The 16,494-nt window shown below is 43.6% G+C and overlaps 1 protein-coding gene across 1 annotated transcript in view; it reads right to left on the reverse strand.

Moving 5' to 3' along the window:
- GPR176 (G protein-coupled receptor 176) overlaps window positions 1–16,246 on the reverse strand; it is a 38,258-nt gene extending 22,012 nt beyond the window's left edge. The window contains exon 1 of the mRNA XM_084845045.1: window positions 15,066–16,246. Coding sequence (XP_084701171.1) covers window positions 15,066–15,291 — 226 coding nt within the window. The 5' untranslated portion in view covers window positions 15,292–16,246. The remainder of the gene's footprint in view (window positions 1–15,065) is intronic.
- Window positions 16,247–16,494: the final 248 nt, after the last annotated feature.

Below are 16,494 nucleotides of genomic sequence, written 5' to 3' on the forward strand. Positions count from 1 at the left end.
ACAGTTGGGGTGCCACTATCAAGAAAGCCCTCTCACTAGTAACTGCCTGCCTCATCTTAGATGACAGGAGCACCCACAGGAGACTTTCCAGTGAAGACTTTATAGGTAGGTACATATGGAGACAAGTAGTCCCCCAAGTACCGGGCAGTAAAGTTCAAAACCAGCACTTTGAATTGGGCCCAGAAACAGACTGGAGCCAGTGCAGTTGACATAACCATTATGCCTATGACTACTTTTAACTTACAAGAACAATGGGAAACCTTAATCATGGGTCTCCTGTGTCATGTCTAGTTTGATCCTAATATTCCCCACCCTGCAGGAGAATCCAGCTGAGAGAGTGAATTAGGAACAAAGGAAGCTGCCTTATACTGAGTCAGACCATGGGTCCATCTAGCCCAGTATTGTCAACACAGACTGGCAGCAGCTCTCCAGGGTTTCAAGCAGGAGTTTTTCTTGCCCTACCAGGAGATGCCAGGGATAGTAAGAATAAGAGGATAAAGATGCAATCCTACGCATGTTTAGACAGAAAAAAAAGTCCTACAACTCCCAGCATTCCCTACCCAGCACAGTGCTGCCTGGGGAATGCTGGGAATTTGTAGGACTTTTTTTCTCTCTAAACATGCATAGGATTGCACCTTAAGATGATTAAGGATAAGAGAAGTGAGTGAACAGTTTCCTCTCTGTCCACCCCAAACCAGCCCTATGCTTTGCCAGGTAATAAACTGCCTTCATGGATCACTGCCTTGTTGTGGCGAAGGGGCTTGCATAACTCAGTGAAGCCATAAGCTATGTCATGGCGGAGAGTTCCGACAAAATGTGGTCCACTGGAGAAGGAAATGGCAACCCACTCCAGTATTCTTGCCAAGAAAACCCCATGGAACGTAACACAAGGCTAAAAGAGATGACGCCGGAAGATGAGCCCCTCAGGGCGGAAGGTGTCCAATATACTACTGGGGAAGAGCAGAGGGAATTTCCAAGTAGCACCAGAAAGAGTGAAGTGGCTGGGCCAAAGTCGAAAGGACACTCAGCTGTGGATGTGTCTGGTGGTGAAAAGAAAGTCCGATGCTGTAAAGAACAATATTGTTTAGGAACCTGGAATGTCAGATCAATGAATCTAGGTAAGCTGGAGGTGGTCAAACATGAGATGGCAAGATTGAACATCGACATCTTGGGAATCAGCGAACTAAAATGGACAAGCATGGGCGAATTTAATTCAGATGACCATTATATTTACTACTGTGGGCAAGAATCCCTTAGAAGAAATGGAGTAGCACTCGAAGTCAATAAAAGGGTGGGGAAAGCAGTACTGGGGTAAAATCTCAAAAACAATAGAATGATCTCAGTACGAATCCAAGGCAAACCACTCAACATCACAGTAATTCAAGTCTATGCCCCAACCACTGAGGCCGAAGAAGCTGAAGCTGATCGGTTCTATGAAGACCTAAAGCACCTTCTAGAACTAACACCAAAAAAAGATGTCCTTTTCATCATAGGGGATTGGAATGCTAAAGTAGAAAGTCAAGAAATAACCAGGATAACAGGCAAGCATGGCCTTGGTGTACAAAATGAAGCAGGACAAAGGCTAATAGAGTTTTGCCAAGACAACACGCTGATCATAGCAAACACTCTTTTCCAACAGCACAAGAGGCGACTCTATACATGGACATCACCAGATGGTCAATATCGAAATCAGATTGTGTCCTTTGCAGCCAAAGATGGAGAAGCTCTATACAGTCAGTAAAAACAAGACCTGGAGCTGACCGTGGCTCAGATCATGAGCTCCTTGTTGCAAAATTTCAGCTTAAATTGAAGAAGGTAAGGAAAACCACTAAACCATTCAGGTATGACCTAAATCATATCCCTTATAAATATACAGTGGAGGTGAGGAATAGATTTAAGGGATTAGACCTGATAGACAGAGTGCCTGAGGAACTATGGATGGAGGTCCATAACGTTGTTTAGGAGGCAGCAACTCAATCCATCCCAAAGAAAAAGAAATGCAAGAAAGCCAAGTGGCTGTCTGACGAGGCTTTACAAGTAGCTGAGGAAAGAAGGGAAGCGAAAAGCAAGGGAGAAAGGGGAAGATATATCCAACCGAATGCAGAGTTCCAGAGAATAGCAAGGAGAGACAAGAAGGCCTTCTTAAATGAACAATGCAAAGAAATCGAGGAAAACAACAGAATGGGAAAGACTAGAGATCTTTTCAAGAAAATTGGAGATCTCAAGGGAACGTTTTGTGCAAAGACAGACATGATAAAGGACAAAGAAGGCAGGGACCTAACAGATGCAGGTGAGATTAAGAAGAGGTGGCAAGAATACACAGAAGAACTATACAGGAAAGATCTTAATGTCTCTGATAGCCATGATAGTGTGGTCACTGAACTTGAGCCAGACATCCTCGAGAGTGAAGTCAAGTGGGCCTTAGGAAGCATTACTAACAACAAAGCTAGTGGAGATGACAGTCTTCCAGCTGAGCTATTTAAATCCTAAAATATGATGCCGTTAAAGTGCTGCGCTCAATATGCCAACAAATTTGGAACACTCAACAGTGGCCACAAGACTGGAAAAGGTCAGTTTACATTTCAATTCCAACGAAGGGCAATGCCAGAGAGTGTTCAAACTACCATACAATTGCACTCATTTCACATGCCAGCAAGGTTATGCTCAAAATCCTGCAAGCTTGGCTTCAGCAGTATGTGAACTGAGAACTACCGGAAGTACAAGCGGGGTTTCAAAGAGGCAGAGGAACTAGAGATCACATCTCCAACATTCGCTGGATCATGGAGAAAGCAAGAGAATTCGAGAAAAAAACCTCTATTTCTGCTTCACTGACTACGCTAAAGCCTTTGATTGTGTGGATCACAACAAACTCTGGCAAATTCTGAAAGAGATGGGAGTACCAGACCACCTTACCTGTCTCCTGAGAAACCTGTACGAGGGTCAAGAAGCAACAGTAAGAACCGGACATGGAACAACCGATTGGTTCAAAATCGGGAAAGGAGTACGACAAGGCTGTATATCATCACCCTGCTTATTTAACTTATACGCAGAGTACATCATGAGAAACGCCGGGTTGGATGAATCACAGGTTGGAATTAAGATTGCCGGGAGAATTATCAACAACCTCAGATACGCAGACGATACCACCCTAATGGCAGAAAGTGAAGAGGATCTAAAGAGCCTCTCGTTGAGGGTGAAAGTGGAGAGTGCAAAAGTGGTTTGAAACTCAACATTAAAAACACTAAGATCATGGCATCTGCCCCCATCACTTCCTGGCATACAGAAGGGGAAGAAATGGAAGCAGTGACAGATTTTATTTTCTTGGGCTCCAAGATCACCGCAGACGGTGACTGTAGCCATGAAATTAAAAGACGCTTGCTCCTTGGGAGAAAAGCTAGGGCAAACCTAGACAGCATAGTAAGGAGCAGAGACATCACCTTGCCGACAAAGGTTCGTATAATCAAAGCTATGGTTTTCCCAGGAGTAACGTATGGCTGTGAGAGCTTGACTATAAGGAAGGCTGAGCGCCATAGAATTGATGCTTTCGAACTGTGGTGCTGGAGAAGACTGTTACGAGTCCCATGGACTGCAAGGAGGTCAAATCAGTCAATCCTAAAGGAAATCAACCCTGACTGCTCATTGTAAAGACAGATACTGAAGCAGAATTTCGAATATTTTGGCCACCTAATGCGAAGAGAAAACTCCCTGGAAAAGACCCTGATGCTGGGAAAGATTGAAGGCAAAAGGAGAAGGGGACGGCAGAGGATGAGATGGCTAGATAGCATCACCGATGCAATGAATATGAACTTGAGCACACTCCGGGAGAGAGCGGAGGACAGGAAGGCCTGGTGTGCTATGGTCCATGGGGTCACAAATAGTCGGACATGACTTAACGACTGAACAACAAACTACCTGATAACTGTTCAATTTTCCTTGCACTGCCCAGGATGTTTTAGCAAGTAATCAGTCTTTCAGGAACAATTCAGATAGGCATAAAATAGCTCAGAATGCACTCCTAAGAGTGGAGAAATTATTCTGTGGAAAAGCAAGAATTGCTTGCTCAATATAGCATAAAAGCGACACACATTTGCTGCCATATCACTTCTTGACTCTTACACTGTACTTGAAAATGGCACAAGAGAAATGTCTTTCACATGGAGCTTGACTGAAAGTACAAAAAATGAGATTAAACTTATGTTTGGTGTTAAATGAGAATCAGCCAAATTCTTGCCTAACTCAGCCTGCAAACTAATGCACACTTTCCTGAGAGTAAGTTCCAGTGGACACAATAGGACTTACTTCTGAGTAAACATGTACAGTATTGCTCTGTTTGTGAAACAGAAAGAGGCCATTTAAAACAGTGTTGATTTTAACTTTTCAGGCTAAGTCTTTTTTTCTGCTAAAATATCCATTTGCTGGCAGGGGGTGATGGGATTTGTAGTTCAACACCTCTGGAGGGCATTAGGTTGGGGAACACTGACTCTGAAAAATAGAATGCATTTGTTTAGACAATAGGTCATAGCAAAAGATAATGGTTGCAGGATATAGAACATCAAGGTCTATACAGTAATTGACCATTAAGATGATCTACTACCTGCACAGCAATAAACCATTGACACAAAGAACCCTTTGTTCATGCTCTACTTGAAAGGCAAAAATCTCTCCACCTGATCTCCTTTTTAGCTATATATGCAACCTTGTGCAGTGTAGCGACCTGAGAAGCCTGAAATATAGCCCTTTTTGGCCCTCAGGGGCTGGCACAAGGAAATGAAGGTTTTTTCTGAGGATTCTGGAACGTTCAAGCGAAAATTCACATGTTGCTGCAGAAGTCTGCACTGTCAAAACCTATGTGTGAGTATTCCACAGGGTCCTGACCTATTAGCATGTTCTGGACTTGCCTCTACTTATGTAATTCCCACAGCTGAAGGTCTGAGGTGCTTCCAGATGGAGGGCTCCCAGCACGCTACCAATTAAAAGAATTAGGCAGCTATTCTATCATTTTCTCCTTAACAGATTGTCTGTAGAATGAAAAGAAGGCTCCATCACTCACTGGCTGTGGAGCTGCTGTTTGCTGGACATCGGGTGCTTCCAGATTGAGGGCTTCTAGTACTACTAATCAAGAGACATTGTGCAGCTTTTCCAACTTATTCGTTTCCACAGGCTGGCTGGAAATGATGGGAGTTGTAGTCCAATATATCTGGAGTCCAACACATCAGGTTGAAGAAGGGTGCCCCAAGCAATATCCTAAATCCTCAATTTGTATAAACAGTCAAATTACAGCAACAGACTCATAGAATCATAGAATAGTAGGGTTGGAAGGGGTCTACAAGGCCATCGAGTCCAACCCCCTGCTCAATGCAGGACTCAAACGTGATTAGCTGGCATTCCAATTTTATTTTATTTTTACTTCGAAGCAAATCCTATTGGCTCAAAAACAACTTGCAAATAAATGTTTTGGAGGGCAGCTTGAACTTCTCCTGAGCAACTTCTCCTTGAAAGAAGCTCAATTTCTAAATCAGAGCATCTACTTTTCACACAAAAAATAACACCTGGTAAGAAAGAACTATATGGCCTCATAGGTATTACAGCTGCCACCACTTAAAGTGAATATGACAGCTGCAGTTTAAGCAGTCACCGGTTCTGCTTGGCTGAAAGATTATGACAGTTGACCTGCATACATACTTTTATTCTGCACCTCTGTCTCTGTCATCCTCAACAGCAATCACTTACACTGGAAACAATGCCAGGAATAGGTTGGTAGCAATTGCTTAAGACAGCAGATCTTAAAAATTATACAAATTACTCCAAGCCTGTAGCCAAATATTTGGAAGATGAATTTGATATATTATTTCCCCCTTTTTTCAGTCCATGGAAAGAAGTTAAAATCAGTATGTGAAATTCTGCCCTCCACCACCACACATTGCTCCTTGGCTCCCATTCCCCTACCCCACCACCGGTTACTAGGTCAGAACACCAGCCATAGGCAACCAGGATTCTCATGCAGGCAAGTGCATGGAGTTCTATGTAGGCAAGTCAGCAGGCTGGCAGAGGAGGGAAGCTCCATCCTTCCTCTGCGCCCAGCACAGAAACCAAGTGGGCAGCTAGAGGGAATCCCTCTCCTTGCACCAGTAAAGAAATGCAACTCTCTGTCCCTCCTCTGCCATTCCCAGCAGGCTAAGAAAACCTTGTGCAGGCTAGTTACTTTTGGGTGCTTAGTTCCAAGACTGCTTTATTTATCCACTTCTTTCCTACCTATAGTATAGAGGCCTTCCAGTCTGTAGGCCAGGGGTGGGCAACTTCTGGCCCTCAAGATGTTTTGGCCTATGTGGCATTCCTGCCCTTTCCCACTGAGGGTACCCCTTCTCTAAGGCCGTTCTTACCCCAAGCAGGAAACACCTTCTCGCAATCAAGCTGCTACCAGGACCTTTCAGCCAATCATCACACATATTCAACCATTCTTGCTGTCACTCATTCTTGCTGTCACTCTCTCCCTAGAAATACAGAGAATAAACATAAGACTTATAACAGGAATACATTATTATACTTTCCATGACCCCTCACCATTGCTCCTATAACTGCGTTCAAACTCAGGAAAAAATCAGATCTTTAAAAGGTTAGTAGCATAACATGGAAAGCAGCAGAATACAGCTGTTACATCTGGATTCTCCATAACAACCTAGTGAACAAGCAATGTGAATTCTAGAAGAAATGTTACTGTGGAAGCAACCCAGGTTAGGGGTGGCTAGAAGGTAGATCTGCATCTACTAGTAGATCTCCCACTAATTTGCAGTCGAGCAGCAAAATTTCTGACTCCCAGTCATTTAATAATAACAGGAAGAATATGACTTTCCCACTCCCAACAAACCGGCCCCCCTCACTCTCAAATTATACTGCTGAAATGAAAGCTTGAAGTAACCAGGCATGGATTTTTGTGTGGACGTACTGTGAGCTCCACTGAGTTTTGGTACCAATACTCATGGGTTCATAATTCTTTAACTCTGGAGCCCTGTTCAGGCATTCAGTTTTAAAACTGTGGAGAGGGAGGTGGGTCCCTGATCACATGGAGCTTTGTAATTGCATTTATTTGAACGTGCTTACAGTTCCACTGCAGACCTCCCCTGTCAACATGGGGAGGTCAGGAGTGACGGAGGAGGGTGTGGAGTGTGCATCCCTGGCTCCCTCTACATCATTTTAAAATTGAACACCTGAATACAGCTTAAGTGTATGTCTTTTGAGCCAGTTGGTGGATCTTAGGGTACTGGTAAAAAAAAAAAAAAAACTAAGGAGATCTTGCAAGCCCATGCCTGACCTAGGTTATTTCCCCCTTATGTTATTTAGAGTTGATCTTTAAACAGGGGACTTCTCAGGTCATTGCTCAGGCTTTTAACCGCTACACTACTAGCTCTCGATAAATCACATAACTGCTTCCTGTTATACCAATGTTCTTCATGGCAAGGCTTGAGGGCTACTGGCAGTTCTCAGTCACCTCAAGGGTGGCTCTCTGCCTCTCTCTTTCATTTATTCACTCAGTCTATCTTTTTGTAGTAACTGCCTACTCTCAACAGGGGCTCTTTAGATTTGTCTTGTTGTTTGCTTTAGCAGTGGACTGGCTGCTGTGATCTGGGCCACTGGAGGAGGCTTTAGGGCTTGTCAGCTGTAAAGCATGTGTTGTGGGGGAGAGGAGAACGCAGAAGCAATCAGCCAATTAGCTGTGGTGGAAGAGAAGCCCAACAGGCTAAGAGCAACATGACTGGATAGCTGCAGCGCACTAGAGGGGGAACTGAATGCCCAGGGGGCAGAGACCACAATGCCGAACTGTGTTGGGAGATTTTGCAGCACTGAGTATCGGTCAGTGACAAGAAAAAGATCCATTCAGAGAAGGGACTGTGGCTCAGTGGTAAAGGACATGCTTTGCGTGCAGAAGGCCCCAGGTTTGATTCCTGGCATCTCCAGGCAGGGCTAGAAAAAACCCTACCTGAAACCCTGGAGAGCCGCTGCCAGTCAGTGTCAACAGTACAGGGCTAGATGGACCAATGTTCTGACTCAGTATAATGCAGCCTCGTATGTCATCCTAATACAAGGACCAAGTGAGCCTGTCATAATTCGTCTGCCTGGTGACTTGACTGGTAAGGCCTTGTTTGGATAACGTGGAGAGCAATGGGAAAGAGGGGCCTAAAGAGACCTACAGCTGTCACCACTTAACTAGCCTGGGAAAGGCCTCCCAGGTGGCAGTGCCTGGAGCCAAAGTGGCTCCTGCTGGAAAAATAGTGAAGACCACTGTGTTATACCAGCCAAAGTGTCCTGCTCCAACTAGGTTTAGCTCTTTGTTACGCAAAAACTACATTAATTGCGAGAGAGAAAAGCAAGCCAAAAAAAGTCAAGCACAGTTTTACCAGGCAAACATGGGTTTTCCAGAAAGGTCAAACGCAGAGCTAAGGTCAATCACAAAGGATATCAGTCAATTAGAATCAGAGCCCAGAAGGTAGTGTCAGAAAGAAGTGCAAACACAAGTCAGAGTACAAGACAGCATAGATAAAGAAACAGCATTGTTTTCAGCAAACTCTAGACTGGTAATGCAAGCTTATATTACCAGAGCCTCCTGAGCCCCACCCACAGCTCAGCTGCAGTATATTTCAAGCCTTGCTCCCAAGGCATTCCCTCCTCTTGAGGAGTCCTTCTTTGGCGTCAGGTACTTCTATTTAAAGGAGCCCTACTGATCTGCCTTTTAAGGTGATGATGCTCTCTGGGACTGGGTCAGTGCTTAGCCTCTGTCCCTGAAGCAAAACTCCCCTCTTCCAGCGGGAATGGACCCACTGTCCTCTCCCCTGGGGGCCTAGGCTCCCCCATGTCTCCTGACAGAGGTGGCTCCATGGCTTCATCTGTCTCAGGGAGTTCTGGCCCTTCAGGGGAGGGTCCCTGACAGAAAGTAATTACACATCTTGCCCATCTTGTCTCCCTTCTACTGCTTGCATTGGTAATTAAGTATTTCTTCCAGCTCTATACTTTCAACAATGTAGATACTACAGCAGTACACTTAACACCTGCTATTTCCTTCTATTTTTCTTGAAAGAAGAGTATATAAAAGACACAGCCAATATCTTCATATTCCTGAGTCTCTATATCCCATGACTGTCCCATAGTGTATTAACTATTACTGAGCATAATCCACAAGCACACAATTATTAGACCAATAGACACTGAAACATAGTCTTATATACATGTCATTGCATTCTGCACATTTTGATTGTCAAAAGAAGTTTCTTTCATGGTTATCCTTTTATTAATAATGTGTGAATGCAATTCAAAAGTTCCTTTCAATGAAACACCGGAGAAGACATCTCTTGTGAAGCACATGAAGAAAGTGTTTCCATGGCAACAGAAATCCAGGGAAGATCACAGAATTCCTCTTTCAGCCCCTCCCCTCCATTGTGAAAGACATCTAATCTAGAAAATATATTTTTAAAAGTTTTCTATTATCCAGATTTTTCTTCACCAGGATGCTAGCCACCAATGGAAATTGACTGCTGCACTGAGCAGCCCTTGCTGCTTAACAGAAAATCTATCAGGGCAGCCAGGGTGGCAAAGGGGGCAAACTATTGGACTTTAATTGAGGAGAGGTGGTCTCAAGTCCCCTCCTGGTCATGAACCGCACTGGTTGGGTAAAGTCAGCTTTATGAATGTCAGAGGATTCTTTCAAAGATAAAATGAGATAACCTCATGCATACCGCCCTTAACTCCTTGGGACACAAAAGTAAATATGTGCTTGAAGAAAGGATCACTGTACAACAGTATCCGTATCTTTGCTCTTACCAATATGCTTGCTTGCTTTCATAGATTTATAGTCTACTTTTCAGGGTAAAAATCGGCACTATTTTCAATACCAGTGCTGAGTAAACTATGAGCATATCTTGCAATTTAATTTTGGACACTGTGAACTTCATTGTGAATGTGACTGCAGTTATTTACATTGGTTATTAAGACTAGGCACAAAATAGTGCTGTCAAACCAGTATAGACAATAGGATTTGCTCTCTGGTTATTTAACAAATAGAAGCTTATATCAACACATTCCAATGAGCAGCTCCATCATCTTTACCCACTGTAAGGCTTCTGTAGTTTGTGTATTGCCATTTCTTTGGGGACCACAGCCCTGTTCCATTTGAATAGTTTTAGATTTGTCTTTTTCATTTTTTATGCACAAGGGAAATAAGAGAGCTTTATTTCAGTTTTTCCTCTTCCCCTGCAGACTTTTGTCAGGCACCCAGGAGGTTCAATGATGGTTTTCTCATATGTTGGCCTGCTGCTGCACAAGTTGGCAAACACTCTTCCTTTTTGGAAATAAGGGGTTTTTTTTAGGGCGCAATCCCATGCATGTTTAGACAGGAAAAAAGTCCTACAACTACCAGTATGGCTGGCTGGAGAATGCTGGGAGTTGTAGGGTTTTTTTTCCTGTATAAGCATGCATCGGACTGCACCCTTAGTTAGGTTTTCTACACGAGGCATTTGTCATGTGCTCGTCATTTCCTATTCATGGTTGTTAACGGGTTCTTTAGATGACATCGTGACCCTCCAGTTTCACTTCTGTGTCTAGCACTTTCGGCAAGGGGTTTGTTTTTAGAACAGGGAAAATGCAGCATTTAATTGTGAGAATGAAAGAAAGTGCAATTTCCTCTTGTGTGTTTGTGCTATTCTGCTATACCACAGGGCTACCTACAGGTTACGTAGCAGAAAAGCAGAAAAGGAAACACTCCTTATGTAGTGTTTGGATCTCGATTCTGTGACAAAAACCAAAAGTATGCTCAGTGAATTAACAGCCTCATGTAGAAAAACTCACTGTATAATTTTTAGTGTTTCCAGGACTAAGTACCTCAGCTATGGGTGACTATTGGCACCTACTTTATAGCTGAAACAGGTTTTAGCAGTCTATTTTCATTAGCTATCTTTTATAAACACCACTGTCAGGAACCCAGGCATTTAGGGCAGAGACCTTTCATAAATGTGGAAAGAAAGAAAACACTTCTATTTTTTCCCTTGTAGAGACTGAGAAAGCTACAGTCCTCTGAAATTCACACATATTGCTTTTAGCATTTTCAGTCTTATCTGAGAAGTTTTTAGTCAACACTGCATGGGGGTAGATGATGTTCTGTGTTGCCTTTTTTATATATATATATATATATGGTTTGAACAATATAAAAAAAGTGTGGGTCTCTCATACCAATCTAGTGGATATGTGGTTGTTTTTCAGTGTTTGCTCAGTATTTTTAGGAATTTGTATCTGTATTAAAAGTAAGTGTTGGTGCTATCGGGAATATGCTATTCACTCCCTAGAAAGTTTTCTATAAAGCGCTGAACCTCTTGCTGTTTTGTAGTCCATATTAGTACAGTGTTATGTGTTTATCCAGGTGGGTCTAAACTGAATTTCTGGGTTTGTGTCATTGATGCACTCTAAGTGGGTCTGTGTCAAGGAATTTGGGTTTGTTAAAGATTAGGTGGTTGTAGTTGTTTTATACTTCAATCTTCCAGTGTTTTATATTTCAAACTGTATGTTAGTACAAAGTAAGATCTCATAGGATTGTGGTTCTAATCTTTGTAAAACGTTTTAATATCACTGAAGTTACCAACAGCTTGATGGCTTTTATAGCGTTGTCCTTTGTATATTTTTAAACTACTGATGAAGGGGTTTTACGCTCTAAAACACACAGAGCATACAATAAAGGCCACTGCTATTATCCAACAGCAGAGAAGAGGCTGTCTTCTCCCTATTTTCTGCTTCACGGTACTACAGAATACCTGTGGCACTGCAAGGAGTATGTGCAGGTGTAGTCAAAATCTTTTTTTTTCCTTTGACTGTTATGATTATTTACATACCAACATTAGTATGTACATAGCATTTTGCTGAGAAACACAATGGACCTGTGCAGCTATGATTAGACAACTGGACTCAGGAGTGTCCCACGAGCTTAGGCACCCTTTTCCCCAGGCCTCCTCCCCTCTCTCTCAACCATTTTCCTCTTTTTCCATTTGGGTGTTAACTATGGTACGTGTTACCTATGCCATAGCATTTTCTAACCATGGTTAGCCCAATCCACCATTTGCAAACCCCCTTCTAATCACAATGGCAAACTTTGGTGCTAGATATGTTTAGTGAAAATGCCAGTGAACATTATCTAACATTAACCATACTCAGCTCCAGAACTGAAAAGTAAAGGGGAATGCCTGTGCAAGAGGGGAAGAGGCAACTGGGCAGAGTTACATCTGCAATGAACCAAACGAACCACTCTGTGGAGCTTCTATCTTGAATGCACAGAGATAAAACCATACAAGAAAAATATTTTTGAACTATACTAACATACATAGCAAGAAAATAACACAAGCAGGTAAAAAGAAATTCATATATAATAGAAACAAGAACTACAGGGCTCACAAATACACTTGCCAGGTCACCAGTGGTGACCATATCTTTTATCTAGTGAGTCATCACAGAAGAAGGGCAGTTTTGTCTCTGCAGCTGTCTGAATTTTAAAGGCACTTTGAAAGCAGGAAAACTCTTTGTTGCTTCCAACTGCCTCCAAAACTCAGTGCAAATCAGACACAACTCAGGGAAGAGGCAAGATCATATCTCTAATGCTGTGCCCTAGCAACTCCAAATCCTGGCTGGCTACCAAAGTGAATTAACCTAAGAAAACTATAGTCACTGTGAGAAGGGCATCAATAACCAGCAGTTCTGGCTAAACTCAATATTAAACTCCCCTTGTATTCAAATAAGCATCTTTTAAAAGTTGATGCATTAAGAAACCCAATTTATCCACTACCAATGAGTACAACTTGAGAAAATATCACTATAATCGACAATATTTCTCTTAGTTATAAACTCTCTGAAAACTCCAAATAACTGTCTTTTAAGTGATCTTCAGTCAGTATGACAATAAAAGTGTTTGGAACGCTTGCATGAACCCTTTGCATTTTTTAATAAGAAAATAAAGGTATTGGTTAACAACAAATAGCACCTAACAAGCTATGGAATTCTTCAGCTGTCAGTTTCATGTATCTACATTGTAGATAGGATTTTAAAACAAACTAAGCTTCCTGGTCCATAAGAAAAATTCCAAAATCCATCACTGGGCAATACTTTTATTAGGGCCAATCAAACATGCACAAAATTGTAAGCAAGCAAGCTTTTGAGATCTCTGTATCCGGCAAGATGTTACAAAGAGCAGGTAGGGGGAATGGAAGGAGGGAGGAAAAGCTGACTATGTTGAAGTAATGAAGTGTGCATGGTCGGAGTCTTAAGATGGAGCGGAGGAAATGGCGCAGCCTTAAAGGATTAGCTGTCAAGTTAGCTCCCCCACCCCACCCCTCAAAAACAACAACCCTGCTTTAAAAAAAAAATCTTGCCTGATGAAGAGGTCTAGGTATCTTGAAAGCTTAGCCACAATGTTGTGCATATCTGGTGGGTCCTAATAAAAGTATTGTCTGATCTTGGATTTAGGATTTTAAAAGTTCAGATTTCCCTTCACTGGGGGGGGGGGGGTATCCAGCAAGAGTTTCATGCAGTGGTGGCTGGTGCTCATTAGTGCTGGTGGGGCAGGGGTAGAGGGCAGGGCAGATACTCAATATTCTACTGAGATTGTCAGAGGAGGGCAGCAGAAGATCATGCATGGTAACTGGCAACTGCATGCTGTGCACTGGGGCAAATGTACCTACTCATGGTGAGATTTCTCTTTCACAAGTGGGTGGGGGAGAGGCAGAGGGTCACCACCCTATTTGCCCCAAATATAGAACCGCCTCTGGTTTCATATAACCGAACAGCATTTCCCAAGTGACTTGCACTTCTGTATGCAGTTTACACATACAAAAAGGTGCTGTGTATTCAAAAACTGCATCCAACACCTAGGAGTAAGTGTGGGACGTTCCTGCACAACATGCACACACACTGCTGAATGTATGATCAGTACTGTCAGCTCTGATCACCTATTTGCAGGCGGCTGACTCCAGACACACACTTGCCCCTTTCCCCAGAACGAGTGATCAGTGCCACGTGATATTCAATGGGGGAGATCCTCATGCACAGCAGTATTCATACAGCCAGCCAGCCACTGTGCATAAAGTTCTCTAGAGCGGAGTTACAGTATGTGGAAATGATGCCGAAGTAGTGTACAGAGTTTAAACAGAGGTTCTCCTGTTGAAACCACAGTTCACCTATGAAGATCACTGTGTTGGCCTCTTGGGCAGACTGTTATCACTCGGAAAGCATCAAAAAGTATGCAAGCTATTTGGCTCCCATGGGTTGTTTCCAATGTTAGCCTAACTTAAGCCCCATTAATTTCAATGGGTCAACTCTAGGTAGGACTAACCTTGGATACATTGGATACAATCCTAATCCTTAGGCTACAGTCCTACACAAAGTTAGGCTGCTTAAATCCCATATCCTTTGATGGAATTTAAACAGCCCAATTGTGCAGAGGACTCCAAACTTTGGCCTTAATATTGTTTTAACAATTATTTTTTACATCAAGAGAAACATCCGTGCAAACATTAAAAACCATTTTGCATGATGGCATGGGGAGAGGGGGCGAGACTGAGGATAAACCAAGAATCATTATCATTTGTACAGTGAAAAGTGCAGTATAAAGTTTTGTTTTTTAAAAAATGTAAGTGTACACTTATATTATTGCCCCAAATATTATAATCACCTATCCTTTCTATAAAGACAAGGGCACACAAACTTATTTCTTCTTCACTGTAAGTTCGTAAGGAAGGTCCTCTGTAAACAACATACGTGCATACAAGGCAGTGTCAACAGTCAAGAAAAACTGACACACAATACATTCTAAATCAGCTTTTCTTCCAGCCAATGCTAAGTGGAGCCTGATAAACACATGTTTTCATCTCGGAGAGACATCATAAAGCTGGATTGTGATGCCTGTAGCTTCACTAAACGAAAACCAGAAGTAATGACTGTTCTGTGTATCCTTCCCTGTAGACCTCACCTTGTAAACAAGCCCTTAGCAAAAAAAAAAAAAAGGGGGGGGGGGAGAGGAGAACCCTGCCACTGTGTTTACTTACCTAGCAGAGAGCCTATAAAGATGAGAGCTTGCACAACAGTAGTAAAATGTCGGTACGTTTGTTCTTCCCTGTATTCCTCGTCTTCTGAAGTCCCCAACCCAGGGGCGCTTCTGTTGATCCCCACGATTTGTTCCCCGGATACGTTCAAAGAGGGGGCGACAGCGTGATAGGGCCCACCCCCACGTTCATTTTCGTTGACTGGTACCCAGCTTGCATTGTACCCCATGGCGAAGGATCTTTCTTCCTTCTTTACCTAACAGTCACTCCGTACAGATCCAATGCTTTGGACTAAACAAAGCCCACCGCCAGAAACTGCCTGGGTAAATACAGCCAGCTCCACGGTTCCCATGAACATCCCTGGATCCTGGAGTGCAGCAGCAGGAGCAGCTGACTTTTCATCTCTCCGTCTTGGAAAGGATCTCGTTCACAAAAGCACGAGGCCTGAGAGAGAGCTCCTTGTCCTTCCCACTCGGCCGTCCCATATTTCTGGCTTCTCTCGGTGCCGCTGCGCGTATCAGCGATCCGTGGGCATCAACGGAGGCAAAACACCCTCCACGCCGGCTACTGCTTCCACTCCAGCGATCGCAACCCGCTCGCATCCAAAGAGGGCGGCCCTTTCGAATCGGAGCTCCTTCTTCCCACGTCGAGGCTTGGCTTAGCTGTCACATCCTTGCGCGAGAGACGGCGGCGTCTACTGGAGATCCGAAGAACGGAGCGGTTTCAGTTCCCAGCCAACGACAAAATCCCGCGTGTGCCTGTTAGCAGCGCGGCTTCAAATTAAGGGCAATTCTCTTCATAACATAGCAGGGCGGAGTGCCTGACCAACCGCTTCCACTGTGCGCTTGAATAGCTCTGTTATACGTGCCGCTCCACGGACTGCAGAATTGCACTGGAACCTCTTCGGGCGCGTGTCTGCGCTGAGAGCCGTCTCGTTTGCTCTCGGTACCGCCTGCTCACTGCCTTTTAAAGAGACATACAGACAGACAGACAGACAGCGTGCGAATCACATGACCCTCCGCGGTGGGCTCTGATGTTTTAATGGCAGCCATCTTGCCTTTTGTAGCTGTCCGTTCAATGTCTGTGTAAAACCAGCGTGAGGGACAATGGTTTTCAGAATCCACAAAGTTTACATTGTTCAGTCGTGTCTGACTCTTCGTGACCCCATGGACCATAGCACGCCAGGCCGTCCTGTCCTCCACTCTCTCCCGGAGCGTGCTCAAGTCCATATTCATTGCATCAGTGATGCTATCTAGCCATCTCGTCCTCTGCCGTCCCCTTCTCGTTTTGCCTTCAGTCTTTCCCAGCATCAGGGTCTTTTCCAGGGAGTTTTCTCTTTGCATTAGGTGGCCAAAATATTGGAGCTTCAGCTTCAGTATCTGTCCTTCCAATGAGCACTCAGGGTTGATTTCCTTTAGGATGGACTGATCTG

Source organism: Heloderma suspectum, chromosome 1 (genome assembly GCF_057233095.1).
Source record: "Heloderma suspectum isolate Gila_16-S chromosome 1, 16-S_ref, whole genome shotgun sequence".
Taxonomy (NCBI): Eukaryota; Metazoa; Chordata; class Lepidosauria; order Squamata; family Helodermatidae; genus Heloderma; species Heloderma suspectum.